Below are 24,558 nucleotides of genomic sequence, written 5' to 3'. Positions count from 1 at the left end.
GCCAGGAGTAACCCCTGTGCATTGCTGGGTGTGACCCAAAAAGCCAAAAAAAAAAAAAAAAGAAAAAAGAAAGAAAACCCAGACTTGAAAGTGAATCTCTACTAGGTTGACAGACATTTTACCAAAGAACTGACTGGTCCAGGAGAGTTGATGCAGCTTGAAAGCAGTTTATCACCTAATTAATAATACTGCATCCACATTAGTCTGATGATTTTCATCACTGTTGTCTGGTTATATAAAAAAACATCATCTGTTAGGAATGTGTGCTAAAATATGTCAAATGTATTGAATTTGATGTTGTCTCACGTGCATTTTACTCATTTATTTCTCCACCAAAATTATTTTAAACTAAGTGTGAGTGTGTGAGTGTGTGTGTCCTCACGCCCACTCCTGACCCCAAGGGACCCTTTTCTCATTCCTAGTCCTCCCAACTGTCTTAACTCAGTGTCCAAGTTGTGGTCCCTCCTTAGGGGCTGTGGGGTCTTGAAGGGCCACGTGACCTGCTAAAGTGGCCTGCCACTTCCTGGGATATGGGACTAGGGGCACACTTGTTTGGAAAGCCTTTTGACAAATCTGAATTGTAATACCTACTGCCTAAGAGAAGCATGGTACGCTTAGACCTAAAAACGTTTCAAGACCTTTGTTCACCTCAGAGAGTGAAACTGGCTGGTGGAAGCCATGTTGACCACCATCTTTGCTTACTCTGCACTCTTCCTTCTCAGTGGAGGGGACTTCATGGTGCTTCAGAACTAGGATGGAAGATGCAGTGGGATGGGAAAAGGAAGGAGGAAACGATAACTGGCTTTGTCACTGAAGTTGAGGAGAATGTTAGGCCTGCCCTGAGTCTGCAGCTTGGGCCTGGCCCCAACTGGGGTTAGAACTGCCTATACTTTGCCCCACAGCGACTTTAAAGAAAGAAAGGATTTTCTGAGAGGTTCTGGAGTCTCTCTGGAGCCCAAAGGAGGAAAGTGTTGGGGCCTTGAGCATATGGAGACCTTACATCCATTTTGCCCTGACAGTCTAGGTTTGTGCCTTTTGTCCCCATATAATTTCTAACAGCAACCCCAGTCATACGCCAAAAAAAAAGAACCTTGGCAGAGTTTCAGGACTCCAGACCATCTCCCCCAAGACCCCTCTGTTGCCTCTCCCATCTTCTCCTTGGTTTTCTTTCCACTGTCTCTTCTCTCCCTCCTCTGGTTTCTGCTGTTTTCCTCCCTGAGAAAAGAGAATCGTTTTTTTTTTCCTTTGCCCTTTAAAGATTTAAATTTAAATGTTTAATTTTTAAAATTAGTTTTTTATTAAAGTACGTGCTGTGATTTACAAAGTCATTCACAGTTAAGTTTCAGGCACACAATGTTCCCAAACCAGTCACACTACTAGTGCCAACTTCTGTCCAACCAGTGACCCCAGGTTTCCCCCCGTCCCCACACACATACCTTCTTAGCTTGCCTCCTTGATAGGCATTTGGGTTGCTGTCCTTTGGATCCCTTGTTGGCTTTGTGGCATATATACCTTTTTGTATCTATATCCAAATACCTCCAGTCTACCTCTTCTTACTTTCCTCCTCAACTTATTTCCTTCTCTGTTCTTCTTCATTTCTATAATCTAGGATCAAGGATAATACAGGAATCTCCCCTTTTGATACCTTGTATTCCCTCATCCTAGTAGTCCATATTCCACAAAATAAGTCGGATCATTGATAATATGTCCTTCTTATGACTTTACTTCGTAGGATAGCCTTCAGTTCCGTTCAAGTTGCAGTGAACTGCATGGTTTCATCATTTCCTTGCAGGTGCATAGTATTCCATCATGTCTTGGTACCACACCTCCATTATACACTCATTATCCATTTCATTATCCACTCAACCCAGTTTGATTCCATATCCTAGTTATTATGCTAAGTGCTGTGGTGCATAATAGTATTCATATGTCCTTTTGGATGAATGTCTTTGTGTCCTGAGGGTAGATAGAAAGAAATGTAATTTCTGGGTCAGATGACAGCTCTGTTCTTCTGTTTCTGAGAATGTTTTCCAGACAGCATTCCCACCAGCAGTGGGTGAGAGTTCCTTTCTCGACACATCCCTACCAACACAAATTATTCTGAGTTTTCTTGATATGTGCCATTCTCACTGGTGTGAGAATTCTCCATGTTACCTTGATTTGGATTTCCCTGATAATAGATGATGGATGAACACTTTTTCATTTATTTATTGTCCATCAATCTGTCTTCCTTGGCTAAGTGTTCATTTTCTTCGCGTTTTTTGATAGGATTTTTGCATTTTAAAAAATCTTTTGAGTTCCTCATGTTTTAGATATTAATCCTTTATCTGATGGGTTCAGTGCAAATATTTTCTCCCATTCAGTTTGGGTATCTTTTAGTATATCTTTTGCCATGTAGGAATAATTTGATTTGATATTGTGCCATTTTATTATTTTTTGTTTCTGTTGCCTTAGCCAGTGATATCATGTCATTGAAAACACCTTTGAGGTCCTCATCTTGGATTGTTCTGCCTATATTTTCCTTTGTATTTTCTAGATTTTGGTGACCAGTATGGCAGTCATAAGCTCCAGGTGGTTATTTCAGTGATAAGTGTTTTGGGGAGAGGGTTTGGGTTATACCCTGTGGTGCTCAGTCTCTGCTTAGGGATCATTTTGGGAGCTACTTGGGGGACTGTATGCAATGCCAGGGATCAAACTTGGGTCAGACTTATGTGAGGCAAGTGCCTTGACTCCTGTGCTATCTCTCCATCCCCCTCCAATGAGAATTTTAATGAATTATTTCTTCTTCCTCCTCCTCCTCCTCCTCCTCCTCTACCTCCTCTTCCTCCCCTTCCTTCTCCTTCTCAACTTCCTTCTTCTTCTCTTCCTCCTTTTCCTCCTCTCCTTGTGCTTGTCCTGTTTCAAGTGTTCAGTTTGCCACTTTTGGTCAGTTGGTCTCTGTATGAATTGATACATTTCCAAGATTGTAGGAAGTTCTGTTACTGTAGAAAGTTCTGTCACAGGACCTTGAAGAGCATTTGCTCCCTTTTCATCCAGCACAAATTAAAGTAGTGTGCGCGCGCGCGTGTGTGTGTGTGTGTGTGTGTGTGTGTGTGTGTGTGTGTGTTAGTAGCTGTCACAAGTGCTCTTCAAGGGTAGGTTGGCTTGGTTGGAAAAATATGATTTCTAGTATACTTGTAAATGTTTCAGGTGTCTAATAATTGATAAGTCAGAATGTTTCTCATTTTCTTCTTTTCTTCTTCTTTCCTTCTTTCCCCTCCCTCCCTCCCTCCCTCCCTCCCTCCCTCCCTCCCTGCCTGCCTGCCTGCCTGCTACACCCAACAGTAAGCCACATTCAGGGCTTACTCCTGGCTCTTCACTCAGGATACTTCCTGGCGGGACTTGTGAGATCGTATGGGGTCTGAGGATCAAATCTGAGTTGGCTACTTGCAAGGCAAACACCCTACGTGCTCTACTGTCACTCTGGCCCCAAGTCAGAATGTTTCTGGTGGTGCCTTTCATACTCTAGAATGTTCCTGCTGAAAGGTATATCACCATCCTCGTTCTAGTGAATAAAGAGATGTGCTGAAATGTGCTGTGAAGACATAGTAGCTTGATAATTCAGAAGGGCTAAACCTCCTTCTCTGGAGGAGTAACTCTGCCAATTACTGAGAACACACAGTGTTGCTTGTCAGAAGGATCTTTGAGGGGCGGGCCTGAGAGGTGGGGGTGTGACCTGGTGTGACCAGGGAGGCCTGAGGAAGCCTTTGATCTCAGATTTCTTTATGCTCTTGACATCATTGAAGACCATAGAGAACCCTAGTTTAGGTGGGCTGTAGCCATCAATATTGGCCTTCTTAGAAATGACAACAAGGAAATTGAAAACACTTAGACTGCACTGTAGCACTGTCCTTCCGTTGTTCATTGATTTGCTCGAGTGGGCTCCAGTAACGTCTCCATTGTGAGACTTGGTAGACCACTTCATTAGAAATAAAAAAACAAAAAACCTGTTGCACCTGGCAACATAATCTATTTTATGGGGGGAAAATGGTTTTTTGACCTCTCTGCTCCCCTGTATATTCAAGGCAGGAGAGTACTTTTTTGCTTTGCAAGACTCTCATGTCTGGCTTCATAGAACTGGATTCTCACAGCTGCCTCTGCCTTCCTTCTCTTGGGAGGCCACTGTCAAGAAGTCTCTAAAAATGCCTTTGAACACTCATGGGAGAAGGAATGTGAAAAAGCAAATAGTTTGGAGCTGGTAGACTTCCAGGACAGGCCACTTGGACCCTCCCCACCCTGAGGCCTCTGGACCGAATTTTGAGAGCCCTGGAGAGGTGAGACTCAGAGTTGGAAGCTGGTGCTTATGCCAGCAGTGTGACTCCTGTAGCATGACCTCAGCCAGCGTGAGCACTTCACCCTCTGGTTTTCCCTTCTCTTACCTGGAGTTGGGGGATAATCATTGGTCCCTTGTGGTCATTCTTTTTTGTTGTTGTTTTGAATTTTGGGCCTCACTCAGTGTAGCTCAGGAGTTACTCCCGGCTCTACACTCGGGAATGACTCCAGGTGGTACTCCAGGGATAATTTGGGATGCAGGGATCGAACCCTGGCCGGCCATGTGCAAGGCAGACACCCTTCCCACTGTATTATCAGGCTGGCCCTGTGCAGGTCATTCTTGCCGAGCTGATCTTACGGGGTTCTTCTGAGAGCAGATCTTGTTACATGACAAAAATCTAGAGCCCGGTAAGCTACTGAGAGTATTTCGCCCGCACGGCAGAGCCTGGCAAGCTACTCATGATGTATTCGATATGCCAAACACAGTAACAACAAGTCTCATGATGGAGACGTTACTGGGCCCGCTCGAGCAAATCGATGAACAACGGGAGGACCGTGACCGTGACAGATGATGAAAGGATCTTGTAATGTTTGTTGTCATCTTTGCGTTTGCAGGGTAGTTTTTTAAAAACTGATGTTCTATCTTAATTTCACTTGCTTCTGGCGGACGCCATGGCTAGGGGGAAAGGCCATTTTCCTTGACTTATAGGCAAGAACACAGAGGCATAAATTAGTGGGTCAATTGGCCAGAAAGGAGGGATAGTCTCTGCAAACAACCTAGCAGGCCCTCTCTGAGGGTGCCTCTGGGTTTTCTTTACCTGGGGGTTATCTGATTGGGTCTGTATTTTTTTAAAAAAAAAAAACAACTTTATTTAAACACCATGGTTTATAAAGTTGTTCATAATATAGTTGTTCATAATATAATATAGTTGTATTATATATAATATATAATAATATAGTTGTTCATAATATAGTTGGGCTGGAGTGATAGCACAGTGGTAGGGCGTTCGCCTTACAAGCAGCCAACATGGCCGACCCGAGTTCGATTCCTCCGCCCCTCTCAGAGAGCCTGGCAAGCTACCGAGAGTATTTGATATGCCAAACACAGTAACAACAAAGTCTCCAATGGAGACGTTACTGGGCCCGCTCGAGCAAATTGATGATCAACGGGAGGGCCTTTACCTTTACCTTTTAATATAGTTGTTACAGGTCTTGGATGTTTCAACACCACTCTCACTGCCTGAGTGACGTTCCCTCCACCACTGTCCCCATTTTCTCAATCACCACCCCAAACCCCCTTAAGCAAGCACAAAGTAATTTGTTTCATATCACTCGATACAATCAAATGGCTAAAGAAATTGTCGAACATATTTCAGTAAAAGAAAAATGTTTGAAAATTATTATTATCCCACCATGGGGTTGTTAAGTCTATGTCCAAGGATTTTCTAAGCTGTTTATTGCTCATTGAGCCTTTGGTGTTAGTGTTTTTGCTTCTCGGGTTCAGTTGACTTCTACCTGACTTGCTCATCTAATACGGTATGCTCCTACTGGAATTTCAGTATCATGGAATTTGGAGGTGTCCCACAGATGCAGCTGTGCTGCACGGTCCAGAAAGTTTAGGAGCTGTAGAACCCGGGATGAGTCTGCAGAGATTCTTGGTGAAGTCGTAGAGTTAGTCTGTGGGCCGTTTGCCCAGCAGCAGCAGTGAGATGTGGGTGCAGCCATCAGGGCATGGCAGGGTGGGGGACCCAGCCCCCCCGCCCCCCACCCAAGGATGCCCCAGAGTTTTCAACTGGAGGGAGGACTGTTGTGTTCATGAGTTTCAGCAGATTGGCCTGCATGTCCTTGGAGATTTAGGTTGTGAAGCTGAAGAGCAGGGCTGGTGGGTGAGCCCATATGGTGGCAGTTGTGAGAGGTGGGCGTGGCTGCCAGAACTTCTGGAAGCTGGGGGGAGGTTGCCAGCACCCACTCTGAGAAGATCCCAGAGTTTGGAGCCCAGCCCTGGGTTACCTGGGAGTTTCAGAGTTTGGTGTCTCCGCAGAGATTCTCTGTGAAGCTGTGGAGTTAGGCCGTGGGCTGTTGGCGTGGCGGCAGCAGTGGCGTGTGGGTATGGCTCCTGGGACTCTGGCAAGGCAGGCACTTGGCTCGTCCCACTCCCCGAGGGCACCCCAGAGTTTTCATGGGGCTGTCTTTCTGACACACTGACACATGCAGGCCGGGCAACAGTGTCACCCTCAGCGTTTCTGTGCCTGAATGACTTGTTCCCCCCCCCCCCCCCCCCCCCGTGTGAGTCATCTAATGCATGGGGCACCATTTTCAGAGTTGAAGATCTGAGGTTTCTGTGGGCTGAGAGCCCTTTAGAACTCTTGCAAGTGGTGATCTAAACAGCTGCTAACAGCTTGTTGTGAGTGGTTTGTTGTTCTGCAAGGGAGAGAGAACTGCCTCCTCTCCCGAGGCAAGTGTGTACTTCTGAACACCTGATTGTGTGGTGTGTGCATAAGGGAGCCAGACAAAAGAATCATGGTCATGTGGTCAAGTCTTTTCTCAAACTAGGAAATAAGGCAAAAAGCACTAGCTTGACAGATGGAAGCTGACTTTAGTATGCGTACACAGACCTTCAGGAGGATCTAAAGAGGTGCTTTACCTGGGTGAGGCTGAGAGCTTTTGCATAGCTCTGCTCTATGCAAACCCTTCTTTATTCTCAGGGCCAAAAACTACATTTAATGCGAGTGCTTGCTGGGAATGGGCTGAGGAGATGGACTCTAGCTTCTTTAATATAATTTCCTTAACACCTTCATTTTTTAATTTTTTTAAAAAGGCAGAATTCAGTTGCATGGGACAGAAGTGTAATTATAGCTAAGCAAGAAGGAAATAAAAGAAGAACCATTGTGATATGAGAGGAGGAGGCACTGTTTTGACTCTGGAGCAGTGTGGCAGATAAACTACGGAGCATGCTAGGTCCAGAAGCTCAAGGTGTTGTGGAACTACCTCTCTTGCTCCCTTCCTCATTCTCTCTGTACTTCTGTTTTCCATCCTTCTCAGCCAGACTTTCCCTCATGGTGCGATGGAGGCCGCCTCTGGTCTGGACTTTCATTCTGTCCTCTCCGCCTTTTTGGTGGAGAAGGTTCATTTCTCACAGATGTGAGGCTTTGACTTTGACCTGTAGCACTGCAAACATAAATTGATAAAAGTTCCTCTTTCTAGTAGTTTCAGAATCAAGTTTTGTTGGTTTTCAACGGCCATTGAGGTTAGAAGGAACCATATTTGATGGACCAGGCTTTGGGTTTTGGGATCACCAGGCTGAAAGCCAAGAAAATCAGGGGCAGCTCTTATATTAGACATGGAGGAAAGATTTTGGTTTCTCACACCCAGTACTTGTGGGAAGTTATTCCTCACGTAGCTTTGATCCCCTGTGGGAGAGTGAAAAAGCTGGGCCCTCCTTCTCTCCTCAGAGAGAAGACTGGTTTTGCTCTCTGCAGTTTGTTCAGGGTGAATAGGCGTGATGAGTATTGGCCAGGCACACATCATTATCTCTGGAAATGGCCCACTTCTAAAGATGCTGACACCAACTCAGTTCTCTTAAATTTAATATCCCTTGGTGGTCACAGGCCCTTGGTCGCCAAATCTGTTTATCCGAATTGCTGGGCTGGCCTGTTCACTCTTTGGTAAATCCCAGTTTGCATCTGGTCCCACCTACTTAAAAACCCACTGAAATATTTTCCCACAAGTGAAAAGTAGAAGGAAAAAAATCCTGCCGTCGTGTTGTCTCTTGTATCGCATCCTCACATCTCATACATTTTCTGTTCGTGCATCCCTTTAATATATCTTAGCTGATTCGCTATTTATTTTTGTGCTTCCAAATTGTATAAATGTTTACAAAGACATTGTAAATTATATAACTATTTGAAAAGATACATATTTTGGTTAGGGGGCAATGCTTAGGGGTTGCTCCTGGCTCTGTGCTCAGGGTTCATTCCTGATGGTGCTCAGAGGACAGTGTTACAACACCAGTGATTGAACTGGAGTCAGCCATATGCAAAGAACGCCCTAACCCCTGTGCAGTTTCTCCAGCCCCTGAATTAGTCGTTTGAATGTCATATGATTAAAACACTACTGTGAAGTTTAAAAATGTTATAAGTAATTTTTTAAAAAAGTTCCTTGATTGTATTTTAGGTCAGAACAGGCATCTGAAACCACGACTGATTGTCTGCTTTGGTTTCTGTTGCTCTGGAGAGTTTTTGGTTGTTGTGCTTTGTTTTCGGGCCACATTCAGCAGTGCTTAGGGCTTACTCCTACCTCTACACTCAGGAATTATTCCTTCCTGGGGGACCATATGAGATGCTAGGGATCAAACCCAGCTCAGGCACATTCAAGGCAAGTGCCCCACCTGCTGTACTATCACTCCAGCCCATTAAAAAGATAAGATAGGTTTGTGTGACTGCTTTCTGTTTTTTGGGGGGGCTGAGCTCAAGCAGTGCTCAAGGGGTCCTTGGAGATCACACCAGATGGTGCTTGGCCATTTCAGTGGCATTATCTGATGCTCAGACCCAGTGGTGAGGCGATGTTCCGACTTGGTGGTGCCGGGGGTCACCAGGGCCACCCAGGCCACATCGGTGAGTCACATGGTGCTGAGGACCAAACTTGAGTCCTTGTGCACATAGGTCATACTCCTCTGGCCTCTGAACCATCTTCCCTATTTCCTGACTTCCCAGCATCCCATCGAGAAGATGTGTTGTGAGTCTCCTTCCACCCTCTCTCCCAACCCTTCAGTCCCTTATTTTCAGCAGAATTATGTTGTGGTGGGAATTCAGTGTTTTTGTTAGCCTGGCCATGGAAGGGCTGCTCACCAGTGGGAGAACATGAGGTCGTCATTTCTGCAGAAGGGGGCATGGGAAGAGAGTTGAGATTTATCTTGGACAAACTCCACCATGTCTTCCCCTGGGAGGGCCAAGTTCGAGTGCCTGTGCCCTAGCTCCCGCCCCCACCCTCACAGCCATGGCGCCCTGACTGGTTCTCAGCCTGATAGCCTGACCCTGTTTGGGTCACTCTCTCTGGTGGCCTTTCTGTGTGTGTGTGTGTGTCTTCGCACTGATCACACGCCATTGCCCTTTCTGCTGGAGTTGAGTCTTGCCTCTGCTGTTTCCCGGTGCTGTGATCTCAGGCAGATGACCTGTTGGGCCTTCGTTTGTAAAACTCTGATGGCAGCCCTGGCGCTGACTTAACGTGCATGCGGGTGGCCATGCCAGCTGCTGAATGAGAGCGTTTCCAATGCCTTGTACAGGTGGCTGGTCGCCAGTGTTCTCTGAGTCCTTCCTCTTGTTCTCCCTCAAGGTGGGGCCAGTGGGTTCTTGACACCAGTGCCCAGAGCAGATCTGGTCATGCTGGAATCACCAGGGGCTGGTGGGGAAGAGGGAGAAGAAGAAGGGGAGGGGGAGGGGGAGAGGAAATTATTTGGGTGCAGAGAAAAACCTAAAAGAGGATTTTCTTGATAAATGAAAGCAACACATAAGCCAAAGGAACTGGTAAACCTTGTTGGCTACTGGCTTGAGGCCCCATTTCTCGCTTTGACCTCTGTGGGTCACATGTTGACCATCTGGCCCTCTGAGTCCTTTTTCTTTTTGTTTTTATTCAGGGGGTGGGAGGGGTGTTACACCGGGTATTTCCCAGGGTTTACTCCTGACTCTGTGCTCAGGGACCACTCCTGGCAGGGCTGGGTGCCCATTATGGGGTACCAGGGTTGGCCACATGGAAGGAAATTGCCCTGTCCCCGTACTGTCTTTCTGGTTCCACCTTTCTTGTGGTCTGGATGTGGGAAACACCAGGGTTGCCCCACCACCAGGCCTATGACGTCAAGGAACTGGTCACGCATGTGAGTGCATGTACGAAACACCAGTCACACAGTGCTGTGGGTCCTCCATCCATCATGTCAAGCCCCTCCAGCTGAGGAGTTTAGTTGCAGGATTGCGGGATCTCTATTAACTCCACCTCCCTGCTAGCACCCCAAGACCTGGGAGATGTTTTCTATTTTGCATTCTCCATCCTGCCCTCTCTTTGTGAGATGCAAAGTAATGATAGATAATAAAAGTGATTCTTGGAGAGTTAATTTGACATGGGCTTATGTAAAAGAGCTTTAGCCAGGATCCCTTTTTTTTTTCTCTCTCTCTCTGTTTTCAATTTCCAGCTTTAGGCAACATGCACCGCGCCCCCCCCTCCACCCCCCCTTCCACATACACATTCACTGAAGTCACGTGGGAGAGAAGCTCAGAGGGGCAGTGCTGGTCCCTGTGGGCCTGTGCATCTGTGGCACTTGCTCCAGAAAGCAAGCTCAGTCTTGTTGCTCATCATAAGCTGAAGCAGGCGACTGTGACGTGAGCTCATAGGCGAGAGAGCAGAGATGGTAGTGATTCGGGACTGGGGGAGGGGTTGGTGTCAGAATGGAGTAGCGTTCAGGAGTGGAGAGACCCCAGTGGAAGGCACAGACCCCGTCCTGTGGGCTGGAATGCTGGTATTGTCTTTTGTTGGTTTGTTTGGGGGGGGGCACACCTGGTGATGCTCAGGGGTTACTCCTGGCTCTCTACTTGGGAATCATTCCTGGCAGTGCTCAGGGGACCATATAAGGGGATTGAACCTGGGCCAGCCACATACAAGGCAAGTGTCCTACCCACTGTCCTATCTCTCTGGCCCCTGGAGGACTGGCTTGCCTTGCCAACAACCCCAGTGTGCAGAGCCAAGGCTTGAGATGAGCCCACAGCCTTCTTCACCCCACCCGGTGCCCGTTGGCCCCAGAGACCCTTCCGTTTGGTGTTTAGACCATCTCACAGGCAGTCTCCCTGAGGCAGGCCCTCTGGGTTTTCCCAATGGGGGGCCATTTGGTCTCAGGGGAAGCCCTGTGGCTGGGCGTGTGAGTTGTTCCTACTTCTGAGTATACTTCCCGTTTCTGAGACAGGCGTGCATGACCACCACGCACATGCACGCCTGCAGAGTTGGCAGCGTCGGCAAAGTGCTGGAAGGGAAAGGAGAGGGCACTGATGCCCGGCTGGCTCTCTGGTCTGACTTTCTAGGTCTTTGGTTCTTTGAAATTGTTTTCCCAAGGCCTCAAGGTATCTCGTTTCTTACTTTTGGAGTTTGGGCCACTTCAAGTGGTGCTCGGGTCTTCCTTCTGAGCTCAAGGATCACTCCTGGTGGGATGCTGGGGATCAAACCCAGGTCAGCTGCATGCAAGGCAAGCACCAACCGCTCTACCCACTGTACTGTGGCTTCAGTCCTGAGTGTGGTTTCTTGATTTCACTCTGCTGGTTAAGCTGGTCGGGCTCAAGTCGATTCCTTGTTCTCCCCCCCAAATTCTTAGCAAGACCCAGGATACTAGTGACTGTTCCCACGTAGCTGTGTCCTTTCCATGCATATCTTGTAGACAGGCTGCACTTCCCTCCCAGCCGAGCATGGCTCTGTCACTCCCATCCCCCCAGCACCTGCCACATCCAGTCTCAGGTGGGTTCAGATCCCTTTGGAATTGTTTGGGGGAGGGAGGGCGGGGCAGGTCTCTTCATGAGCCCCTGCCTCCTGGGTTGCTGCCCCACTGCTGGGCGCTGTGACCACCGGATTCTTCATATCTGACCCTGACTTTCAGGAATGGGCTCCCGGGGCCTGCCTCTTGGGAACAAGACGCTGTAGCTCAGCCCAGGGTCTCCAACCGGAAATGGGCACTCTGCGTGGATAGGGTCCTTGGCGAGGTCCTTCCTGGGCTTTGGAGGGAAGGGCTGCGTCATGCTGAACTGAAGCTGTGGAGGTGGGGGGGGGGGCGTGGACATGGCCCTCCAAGGCAGAGACTTTGAATCACTAGCCACTGACTGAAAACAGTGCTTGGGGGTCTCCAAGGCTGTCCCTAGCAATGCAGAAAGGATACTGTGGCCCTGGGAATTCAACCAGTGTCTGTTGCATGCAAGGCATGAACCTTAACACCTGTGTTAGCTCCTGCCTTTAGACGCATACCACTTTCACATATTTCCTTAAAGTCGAGTGTCTTAGAAATGTATTCCACTATCACACCAGCCAGTGGCAGGTGCCTTGTGGCCTTGTGTGGTTCCTGGCCATTGTGCCAGATGGAGCAGTTAGGAGAACCCCTGAGTATCACAGAAAGTTCCACTGGTGGTGCTGCCGCCCGAGACCCGTCCTGTGAGGTTTTCTGGCCGGAGCTGGCGGGCTGGGCGGAGGCCCTGCTGGGTGGCCCTGGGTGGCCGAGGTGGGCTGGGGGTAGCTTTCCCCGGAGCCTGAGCACTTGCTTCCTCTGTTTCCCCACTGCAGGATGCACGGCAGAAGTTCCGCTCCGTGCTGGTGGAGGCCACATTGAAGCTGGATGAACTGGTGAAGAAAATCGGCAAGGCCGTGGAGGACTCGAAGCCCTACTGGGAGGCACGAAGGGTGGCACGGCAGGTAAGCGTCCCCCCCGGCAAGGTCCCCTGCCTGGGCGACCTTCTCCCTCTGCATCGGGGCATGCGCCTGGGCTCAGCTGTGTGGGAAATGGGCCTCATGTTTCCCTGTCCCCACAGCTGCCTCAGTTTCTGCTCCGACACTGCACAGAAGGGAGGGGGTGGTCTGTGCATGGGGGCCGCCTGGTGCCTCCCCCGGCAGCTGGGCTGCTGCTCCCGCCTCCCCTCCTAACCACAGCCTGTCTGGCTCCTTCCTGCGCCTCCTCTCAGCTGGGCTGGGAGCACTTAAGCCATTGGCTTCTCCTGACACCTCCGCTCTGTGTCCCGGGAGCCCCCAGAGGCAGCTGAGGAATCGGGGCACCAGGCAAGGAGAACCTTGGCCCGGCTGGGACTGTGTGGAGAATGGGGCTCCGCGTACTGAGCCTGTCACCTCTGATGGCTTCTTATGGGATGCAGAGTGCCACTTCTGTCCCCTTCCCAGCAAGAACCGGAAGGAAAGAGCCCAAGACTTCCGGTGCCTGCTGTGTGGGCCAGGGACTCCCCGTGGGTGTGTCTGCAAAGCATCTGTGCCACCACAGGCCTGTGTGCACCATTGGGCTAGACTCTGCGAGTGCAGGGGACAGAAGGAGAAGATGCATGTAAGAGACAGTGTCTTCGTGTAAAAAAAAAAGTGTGCAGCTGGGGAGCTGATGTGGGGTGAACCCCAGGAAACTGAGAAGTGAGGGCGTCTGGGGTTAGAGACTTGAGCCGAACAATATTCGCTTGGTTAGTAGACCTCTTTCTAGTCTCACAGTGGCCCGGGCTGCTTTGGCAGGTCCCCAGGATCCAGGCTACGCCCCTGGGTTTCCCAGCCTGACCCCTGAGCTGGGCTCCCAGGCCGCAGCGCGCCAGATGCATGGCTTCTATTCCTGGCAAGAACGGCTGCCCGGAGTCCTTCCCCCTCCTCTGGGCTGCGAGCTGGGCTGTCCAGCGGCACAGAACCAGTCCCTATCTGCAGGGATGCCTCTAGCAACCCCATCAGGGCTTCTGGATTTCCAGGGAGAAGAAATCCTGTGCCCTCTCACCCCCTCTGCAAGTGGTTTTATTTCATTTGTTTCGTGCAAGGCGAGTACCATGCCCGCCTCCGTTACTATCCCTTTGACCCGTGTATGGACTGTGTTTGCTGCTTCTCCGAGCCAGCGTGCTCCTCGCCTGCTCCTCACTGGCTTCTTTGTTACTGTTTACATCAGTGAAATCCCCCCCCACCCCCAAGGACAGGGGATTGGGTCTGTTTGGTTCATCACCCTGCCAGCAATGCCTGGGGCTTCTAACACGGAACAAACGGATTAACAGAGCAGTGAACGGGTAATGAGGTTGGCACTGCCGTCAGGGCACAGATTTCCTCCAGGCCCTCCCTTGGCCTTCAGAGCTTTTCCTCTCTGTTGGTTGCCCCCCGGCTCCCAGTTTCATTTCTGCCTTGTGGCCGGCTCCACGGAAGCACGGGAATGCAACTGGCAAACCCAGCTTTTTTGGGGTGGGGGTCCATTCAAATCCAGTGTGTGTGGGTGTGCCCGCAAGTGGGGTGTGAACACCTGTGCAGCAGATTTCGCTCCACTCCTTGTCTTCTGCGCCCCGCATCCTCTTTGAAGGGAGTTCTGGGCAGGAGCGGTTTGGGAGACTCGAGGCAGCGGTGGTGGGTGATATGACCGCTTCCTCTCCCCTCTCGGCCAGCGAGCAGGCTGATCAGGAGGACAATGATTATGACAATTACCGAGTCTTGTGGACGGCTACTGAGTCATCAGGACTAATCAGATAGTGTCCAGGCTCCGGTGGGCGATGACTCACTCTGAGCCAGCAGATCTCTTGCATGTTAGGAGAAGCTTGTGTGCCTCATGTCTGCAAATGCGCCCCTCCAATCCTGCCTTCTTGCAGGTGGGGCCGGAAGGAGGGTGGAGCTGGCTTGGAGCCAGCCCTTTCCCTGCACCCCAGGAGACCTGGTGGGGCTGCGATGGAGGAAGTGGAAGGAATGTCCACAGGGCGGTGCTGGGCCTGATCCCGAGCCTGGTGGGCCCTCTGGGTGAGGGCCAGGGCCAGGCCTGTTTGTGCACCGGCCTCTCTGTCTCACTGTCCTTCCTGAGGAAGGGTGCCGGGACCGTGCCAGCCGCTGCCCGGCGGGGCTTCCTGTTTTCCAGCTCTGTTCTTCTCCCCTTCCTCTCGCTGTTTACACGCCACGCAGAGCAGGGATGGTCGCTGCATGATACCTCCCGAACCTCATCTCTGGAGACATGTTGGTGGGGCGCTGCTTCCTGGTCCATGGGACAGGAACAGGCAGGGGACGGGGACGGACACAGGATGGGCTTCTCAGGAGGCCCAGCTCGGATATAAGTAAATGAGATGTAATGATAGCAGAAGCCCTCACCAGGTTAGGCTGGGGCTTCATTAAAAACATTTCGTCAGGGCTGGAGCCGTAGCACAACAGGTAGGGCGTTTGCCTTGCACGCGGCCGACCCGGGTTCGAGTCCCAGCATCCCATATGGTCCCCTGAACACTGTCAGGAGAGCAGAGCCTGAGTGCAGAGCCAGGAATAATCCCTGTGCATCGTTGGGTGTGACCAAGAAAAGTAAATAAATAAACAAATAAATAAATAAAAGGGGGAAAAAAATCCCCAAATATTTTGTCACTTGAAATGGAGATAATAGACCAAAAATTTTTTAAAAGGAGGATGTATACTTTCTGTTAGTGTTCTATGTCTATTTCTTGTTTTTTTTTTTTTATTAGTGAAACACCATGAGGTACAGTTGTAGATTTACAATTTTTTGTGCTTGGGTTTCGATTATACAATGATCAGATACCCATCCCTCCACCAGTGCCCATTTTCCACCACCATGGATAATATCCCCCACCCCCATCCCCCCATCCCCCCTGCCTCTGTGGCAGGGCAATCCCCTGTGTTCTCTCTCTCCTTTTGGGTGTTGTGGTCTGCAAAAGAGGCATTGAGTGGCAAACATGTTCAGTCCATAGTCTACTTTCGACATGCATCTCCCCTCCTGGGAGGATCCTCCAAACATCCTTTATTTGGTGCTCCCTTCTCTATCTGAACTGCCCTTTCCTCTAGGATACCCGGCTGGCCTCTAAGTTATGGAGTAATCCTCCTGGTGCTGATTTCAGCTATTCTTGGGTATTAATCTCATATTATTTATTGGTTTTTATTTACTAAAGTTAAGATATAGTTCAGGTACATGTTTACAACAGTATTAGCATTTACGATTATTGTGTGTGTGTTTGCTATACTGTACAGTACTCAAGGGTTATTCTTGGCTCTACACTCCGGGATCAGTTTTGGCAGTCTTGGGAGACCCTGTGGGGCTCCGGGGATTGATAAGGGTCAGTCACATGCAAGGCAAGTGCCCTGCCTGCTTTACTATTGCTGTGGCCCCAGCCTTTATGATCTTTACTCTTTGTCACTGGCAAAGTGCTGAAGACCTTCCACTGATTTTCTAATATTCTGGTCCACTGTATCCTCTCCCCCTGCCCTCTGCCCCCTGATTCGGCTTATTTAACTCTTATAAGCCAAGAGTTATTGTCATTCAGAACTATCTATTCCTTTATTTTATTTCTCTCTCTAGCACAGATGAGTAAGAGCATTTTTCCTTCTGATTTATTTCACACGATGCCCTCCAGTTCCACCCCAGTTGCAGCAAACTGCATGATTTCATGTTAGAGACTCGGCTTCTCTGTCTGTTGATCTGTGTTGATGTTTGGGTTGTTTGTTTTCTGTTTCTGGGTATTGTACTGGGCATTGCAGCGGACACAGGTGTGCATCTTTTTGGATGTTCTGGTGCTTTGCGGGGTGGGGGGTGGATGCCAAGAAGTGGGGTCCTGGGTCCAGTGGAAGTTCTATTTGGCTCCTGTGTTTTGAACTAAGAGTTGCCTCCTTTGTGCTGACCTGATCACTGTCTGATGCCATGTCCATGCCTCCAGGAGCCAGACAGTGTAGCCAGATTCAGAGTGGGAAGCCTCACCCAGAGCATAACCTTCCACTGAGATGACAAGATTGTAAAGTCGTGGGACCAGTAGAAGTCGTAGCTGCCCATCAGAAATGTAGCACTCCACTGTCCTCCCGTTGTTCATCGATTTGCTTGAGTGCGCACCAGTAATGTCTTCATTGTGAGACTTGTTGTTACTGTGTTTGACATATCAAATATGTCATGGGTAGCTTGCCAGGCTTTGCTGTGCAGATGAGATACTCTCAATAGCTTGCCAGGCTCTCCGAGAGAGGCGGAGGAATCAAACTTGGGTCGGCCGGGCTGGCTGCATGCAAGGCAAACGCCCTACCGCTATGCTATCACTCCAACCCATCAGAAATGGGTGTGAAATAATGTTCCTGATGGTCATCTCATTTTTTTCCTATGGAGGAGTGACATCCAGTCCTGAAGCTGGAAAACCCCATTCAAATTTTGTCAAGAGTGGGTAGAATGGAGCTTGCTTTTTAACTTTGTCTCATGGCTGATTGAGTGTGGGGAGCCATCTCTGATTGATTCAGGCTTTTGTACTTGAGTCAGCTTATTCTGAGGCCCTCTTTGACATACCTATTTATCCACATATGGCAGAGGATACTGACCGGGGGACAGATCTGTGTGACTCGTGTGTAGGTCTGTGTGGGTGTGCGTATGTGGGGACGGTATCTCTTGCTTTGCTCCCCAAGATCTAACCGGAAACTCCAAGTCTCTTGTTTTATCACAGCCAGTCCTAGCCCTTGTCATTATTTTCTTTTTTTATCAAATGGCAGGGCTAGAGGTAGCACTGTCCTCCCGTTGTTCATCGATTTGCTCGAGAGGGCCCAGTAATGTCTCCATTGTGAGACTTGTTGTTACTGTGTTTGGCATATCGAATACGTCACGGGTAGCTTGCCAGGCTTTGCTGTGCGGGCGAAATACTCTCGGTAGCTTGCCGGGCTCTCCGAGAGGGGCGGTGGAATCGAACCTGGGCTGACCAGGTCGGCCACGTGCAAGGCAAATGCCCTACCCGTACAGTACAGCATATAAGGCACATATCCTGGCAACCTAGATTCAGTCCCTGGCACCACATAGGGTCCCCAGAGACCTATCAAGAGTGATCCCTAAGTGGAGTGTCAGGAACCCACCCTGAGCACGGTCAGATGTGACCCCAAAACTATGTGCGTGTGTGTGCGTGTGTGTATGTATGTATCAAACGGCGATCAGCTGCATGAGACAGAAAGCCACTGTCTCCACTAATGTCGAGTGGGTGATTCTGAGCATTGACCACAGACGTGAGGTTTTGCTGCTCCACCCCACTGCTCTGCTCACACTTGCTCCCCAGTCTGCCCTTGTGGCCCCCCCTATTCCGTAGCCTGGGGAGAGCAATTTCCCACTCTTCCCTGTGTTGGTGTTGGGCTGCTTCCCTGAGCCGCCTGTGTGCGAGGCTCCTCTGGGTATGGGCCTGGTGTAGGATTTCTTCTTTCTGGGCTAAGAACTGTTCCATGACTTGACTGTGACACGTTCTCTCTGGCCCTCCCTCTCCTTCCCCAGATGCGTGGGCAGCTCCCGTTTGTGTCCATGACTGGAATGGCTCAGAGAACTTGGTGGAGCTGACGGACTGCCTGCATGTGATGTGCTGAGGGTTTGACTCAGTCCTCTGAGCTGCCTGTTCCGGGTGGACAGGGCTGTGGAAGCCTGTGTCCTTTTTTTCCTTGGGTCATACCCAGTGATGCTCAGGGGTTACTCCTGGCTCTGCACTCAGGAATTACTCCTGGAAGTGCTCGAGGGACCATATGGGATGCTTGGAATCAAACCCTGGTCGGCCATGTACATGGCAAACACCCTCCCTGCTGTGCTATTGCTCTGGCCCCAAGCCCGTGTTCTTTTGCTGTGACTGTCCTGGAGGAAGCAGGGAGTGGGGGCAGTGAGTGGGGAACCGTTTGACTCAGCAGAGCATGGGGACTTCGCTGGAGGACTGTGGCCGAGCTGGGCTATGCTGCCTGACTTTTCCCCCAGTCTATGCCTCAGTTTTCTTCACTTAGGAAATTATATCGCAGTATCTTCAACTACCTGGAACCCAGTGGCTGTGGGCCCTCATCCAGCTCCTCACTCTGATCTCAGGCTGGGCTTGGGCTGCCATATCTTATGCATATACAATTATTGGTGGCTGGCCGATCCAGGATGACTCTACCTGTCAAGTATTTGGCCGGTTGTCAGGAGAGCGTCAGCATGGCCCGGCCACAGATTTCTCACCTGCTGGGCTTGTGTGGGCTTCTTCACAGGGCGTGGGGATTCCAGGAATAGGAAAAAGAAAGTTCTTTTCGAGCCTGCGCTGGCTATCCCCGTGTCAGTGAGCAAGTCACCTAGCCAGCGCACGGCCAGGAGGTGGAAAAATAAATTCCATTTGCAAAGCACCTGCAAAATAATAGAGCCTCCCCACCCCCTTTTTTGCCATTCCTTATCCACTGTCCGCTGTCCTCCCATTGTTCATCAGTTTGCTTGAGTGGGCCCAGTAACGTCTCCATTGTGAGACTTGTTGTTACTGTGTTTGGCATATCGAATACATCATGGGTAGTTTGCCAGGCTTTGCCGTGCGGGCGAGATATTCTGGGTAGCTTCCCGGGCTCCCTGAGAGGGGCGGAGGAATTGAACCTGGGTTGGTCGGGTCTGCCACATGCAAGGCAAATGCCCTACTGCTGTGCATTAGTGCTCCCCCATTTTTTATTTTTTTGGTCATACCTGATGGTGCTCAGGGGTTATTCCTGGCTCTGTGCTCAGGAATTGCTCCTGGCAGTGCTCACGGGACCATATGGGAAGCTGCCGGAGAATCAAAGACCAGGAGGAAGGGACCACTGACTACGGCTGACCAGGTCACGTGGCGAGGGTCTTGGATGGGGAATTGTGGTTCCATGTGATGAAGCAGACAGAGCAAGTATCTGAAATAATCCTCCTAGATTCTGGTTTTATTTTTATTATCTTCGGTTTTTTGGGGGGCACACCCAGCCATGCTCGAGGCACTCCTGGCTCTGCACTCAGGAATCATTCCTGGTGGTGCTTGGATTGGGGTGGGGGTGATATGGGATGTCAGGGATCGAACCCGGATCAACCACATACAGGGCAAGTGCCTTACCTGCTGTGCTATTGCTCTGGCCCCAATAATCCCCCCTGAATTCTTACATTCGCCATAGAGGAGCAGACGGTCTGTTTCTAGGACCATCTCACTGTGGATTTGCTTTGGGTGGTGGTTGTGGAGGCATTTGCTAAGTGGAGAATGAGGGCCTGGGTCAGAGTTCATCCAGGGGTAAGTGCTTGAGGCTTGGTCTGGAATCTTTTTCCTTCTGGTTTGTTTTCTTCTTCCATTCCACAGGGTGAGTGCTGGGTTCAGGCTGAGTGTCAGTCACCCTTCTTCCCTCCACAGAACGGAACAGAGACACCCCTACATCCCCCTGCCTCCCCCCCTCTTCGTCTTATGGCGCTTTCATGGGTGGGATACTTTGGACAGAAGGGGACTCTTGGTTACTCACCAGACTTAGGGCCTGTTTGTTCCCATCCCCCTTGAGATGTGGTGTGGGACTCTGGGAGGGTCCAGGTCAGGCAGCAGACGGGTGCGCAGAGGTAAACCTTGACGTGAAGCTCCTGTGGAGTATAGACTGTGCCAGCTGGCTCCAGCCTCCCTGTCTGGCGTGAGTCGTTGCAGCCCATTGTCCTTGCATATGATGTTTCTGCACTCAGTCCTGCCCCCCTTGAGTCACTGGGGAGGTCCACCGAGGTCTGATCTCCAGGAGGAATAGAGGGCCAGGTTCCTGAGAGCTGGGGTGGGGTGGGCACAGTTCCAGCCTCCGATCCACGAATAATAACCTTGTTTCCTATTTCTGTTGATTGATTTGTTCTTCGGGCCACACCCACGGTGCTCAGGGGCTCCTCCTGACTCTGTGCTCAAGGGCTGCTCCCAGCAGTGCTTAGGGGACCCTACAGTGCCACGGCACCAAGAAAGTCACTTTATTCAATATGTATTGCTTTACAATGAATCATATGCACCACTCAGTCTATATTGAACAAGATGGGTCAAACGGTTCCTTGGTTTTGGGTGATGTGACTCAGATTTCTTTAAATTTCAAACTCATGCTCAGATGTTCTTATGTTTTGGTTTCTCGTGTGTGGGGGTGTGTTATGGTGAAATTTGAACCCAGTGCTTTAATGCTTTATGCTGAGCCAAATCCCCAGAACTCCCCTGCACCTCCCATTTTTTCCTAATCATGTTCTCTGTTATGCATTTGACCCCCCCAAAAAACCATCAAATCCCCCAGTTTTGCCATCTTTCCCCCTCTGCCCTTCTGCGGGGATACTTGACTTGAGCATGGGCCCACGCTTGTGGGCTGATCCTTGGGCTTCCTGAATGTCAGCCAGGTGATTGCTGTCTCTGGCAGGACATCAGTGAGGAAGGGGAGCAGGTTGGAGAGTCGGGAGGTGACTGTGGAGAACTGAGAGTCAGCCCGAGGGAGGTGGAAGAGGGAGATTTTTCTCTGTTTCACATGGGTTGGTTTTGTTGGCACCCTCCCTCCCCTGCCCCTCAGCAGTGCTGGGGGTTCTTCTTGGCTCTGTGCTCAGGGATAGTCCCTGGCAGTGCTTGGGGGACCCAACATTCCTTGGGATGCTGCAGAAGAGGAACCAGGGTTTGTGGGATCGAGTTGCACAAGCTCCATGTACACAGGCCGTGCTGGGGGTAGGGGTGCGCGGGAAGGGTGTCTCTTCCACACATGCTCTTGCCTGGACCCGCAGTGGGGGGCAGTGAAGAGCTTAGAGAAGCAGTTGACTTAAGGGGAGGGGGCTCCAGGAGGAGGGGGTGCAATTCTGCACACTCTTCTGCGTTTCCTTCCCGGGGTCCTTTGTTGCGGCTTCTCCTGACCCTGTTCTTGGGCCTTCTGGGACTTGGGTGAGGAGGTCGAGGTCAGTGACGTGTGTCCCTGGGCCCTGGGGTCAGGCCATTTGCTGGGAACAGCCGTCATCTGTGGGGCCCAGGGCCAGGGCACCTGTCTCCGGAGCAGAGTTCCTGGGATTAACGGCCGAAATGGAGGTGGACTGTTAACCCTCCCGTGCCTGGAGGCCTCTGCTTCTGCGCTGCAGTTCCGAGGTGGAGATTTCAGGGGAAGAACTGTGCCTTTGGGATTTATACCCTTGTGGTTGCGTCGGCCGCATTCGCTGCCCAGGAGCCTCTTCTAGTAGGGACTCCCGGGGCGGGGGGCGGCGGGGGGCGGAGAGCATGTACTGGGTAGTCAATCCTGGGGCTCCTTTCTGCAAAGTCCCCCCCGGCACTGTCTCCCCAGACCTGCAGCTACATTTGGGAGCTGGGCTCTTGGCTGGAGATGGAAGGGGAGGAAAGGGAAGAGAGCCAGCCACAGCTCCTGCCTGCTTGGGGGTCCGGTGTCGCCAGACCCTCACTGGTGCCCGGATCCTCCTCCCCCGCTGTCTCTGCCTTTCACTATCATTCATCACCAGCTGGGGAAGGCCAGCCTGGACCTCAGGCTGGCTGAACAGTCAGTGGGAGCGGTTCCTCTGCAGCCTGGTCTATAGGTATGGCTTTGTCAGGGACAGTTTCCTGGTCCCTTTGCTCCTCAGGAGGGCTGACCAGATCCTAGTGGCGCCTCTGGGCAGGTGGCCTGTGGCCCAGTGCTGACTCACGCATGCTGTCTCTGTTGGGGGTGGAGGGGAGGTGAGGGGCCCGGAGTCTCCATGAGTGTCTCTCTGTTCCTTGTGGCTCCTTCAGCTCATCCCCCACAGAGGAACCTCACGCATGGATACAGAATCTTCGGGCTCAGACAAGGGTTAGCACCCCTCGCCATCCCCAGAGGTGGGTGAAGGACTCCGCTGAGGAACATCAGAGTGTTGTGGGGAGCGCTTTTGCATCGTCCTGTCGACACAGACAGCATTCTTTCCATGCTGCTTAGTCCCTGACCCAGTGGTGACATCACTGTCCTCCCCCCTGCCCACCCTTTTCTCTTTTCCTTCCCCCAGTGTGACTTCCAAGTGCCCCCACCCCCCACCTCTTCCTTTCTCAGCAAACCTGTTCTGGTGCTGGGGAAATGGTGCAAAGGACTGAGCACAGACTTTGCATGTGGGAACCCCAGGTTTGATCCCAAGCACCACGTGGTGCCGTGAGCACTGCCAGAGGAGCCCCTGAGTGCCCCAGTTGTGTCCCCTGCCCCCTGTCCCTCAGGAAAAAAAAGATAAAATTGTGGGACTCAATGACTGGTGGTAAGAGATGCAAGGTCTCTGATGTTCAAGCAAGGGGTGCCTGAAAATGTTCCACGATTTGGGATCCTCTCAAATTGTGGAACCTCCAGGGATTGGGTCTACAGCTAGGCCTCTGGACAGGGCCATGGAGGAAACACAGCCCCCAGCAAGTGGGGAATCCTAGGTGTGCAGGTGGTTGTATTTCCGGGGGCTTGATGGTTTGGTGGCATCTCTGTCCAAGTTAGGTTGGTAGATTGAATGCTGGACACCTGGAAATACTTTGTTTGTTTGTTTTGCTTTTTGGGTCACACCTGGCGATGCACGGGGATTACTCCTGGCTCATGCACTCAGGAATTACTCCTAGCCATGCTTGGGGGACCATATGGGATGCTGGAAATTGAAGCCGGGTCAGACCGTGTGCAATGCAAACTCCTTACCTGCTGTGCTATCACTCCAGCCCCTACATTTGTGTTTTAAGATTTTATTTTTATCCCCCAGCATCCTGTGCAATATTTGGGACATGCTTAATGAAAAAAAGTATTTATTCACATTTGACCAGGAGCTCTGTGTTTGTATTTGCAGAGGTGGGAAATGGTGGGGTTACCATCAAAATCCTTCTGGACAAAATCCTTCAGGCCCAGGGCAGCAGGGGGGGCAACCTGCGTTGCACTGTTCAAGCTCTGTGGAAACTGCATTTGGGGCTCGACCCATTTTCACATGAGCCAGCTCGGGTCCGCAGGCAGAAATAAACTTGGTGCTCCCGCTAATCTGCTTCTGGGTCGGGTCATGTCCACACGCAGTTGTCACGGGCCAGTTACCAAGGGGGCTCCATTCTTACCAAGGGGTAAGCTTCTCATTAGGTGGCCTTCTTCGTGTCTGCAGCCCGGAGCTGACTGAGACGAGGCCAAGGCAGCTCATGGCTGGCCACGTTCACATCCTCCAGGTTCTGCAGTGCCCACCCGGGCTCTGTCCCCCCACCCCCACCCCCACCCCCCGTTCCCGCAGAAGCCACATATACCACGCAGTCTCTGAGTCCGTCAGTGTGCACCCCAGGGTGTATTCAGGTCTTCCGCCTCCTCTGGGATGGCCAGCTCCAGGGTGCTCACCCAGCAGGAGTCGTGGGCCACTCGGGGTACAAGGAAACGGCTTCTGCCCTCCACCTTCTGAGCCACGCCTGGCCGAGGCTCACTTGGGACAGTTCAGGGAGTGAGCCTTCAGCCACTGCCAGGAGTCACCCACCGTGCACGTTTGGTACTTGGGCCTGACTGAAAGCGAAGCGCAGATCAGAGGAACTTCCGGTGCTTTGCTCAGCTCGCTTCAGTTGTGGGTGAATAGTACAGTGGGTGAGGGGCCTGTGGCCAATCTGGGTTCCATCCCCTGAGCACCGCCAGGAGCAACTCCTGAGCACAGACCCAGGAGCACAGTTGGGTGTGACACTCCCATTGAGGACTTGGTGAAAGTTCTGGCTGTCTTCCTCTGAAAACACCCTTGAGCCTGCGTGCCTGCCTTATAAACAACTCCAAACTTCCCCTTAAAGGTTGTTCATGCCAAAGGGCTGAATATCCGTGAGCTAAGGTCATAGCTTGGTGAGAGAATTCTGCTCTGCATGTTTA

At 51.0% G+C, this 24,558-nt stretch overlaps 1 protein-coding gene across 1 annotated transcript in view; it reads left to right on the top strand.

Annotated features, from left to right (window-relative positions):
• The window catches only part of SH3BP5 (SH3 domain binding protein 5), a 77,629-nt gene that overhangs the window by 23,810 nt on the left and 29,261 nt on the right, over positions 1–24,558 (top strand). Inside the window, exon 3 of the mRNA XM_056129852.1 lies at positions 12,613–12,741. Coding sequence (XP_055985827.1) covers positions 12,613–12,741 — 129 coding nt within the window. The remainder of the gene's footprint in view (positions 1–12,612; positions 12,742–24,558) is intronic.

Source organism: Sorex fumeus, unplaced genomic scaffold (assembly GCF_029834395.1).
Source record: "Sorex fumeus unplaced genomic scaffold, SorFum_2.1 ptg000072l, whole genome shotgun sequence".
Lineage (NCBI taxonomy): Eukaryota > Metazoa > Chordata > Mammalia > Eulipotyphla > Soricidae > Sorex > Sorex fumeus.
Note: the sequence above shows the minus strand (reverse complement) of the source record. Positions and strands in the feature narration are given on the sequence as shown.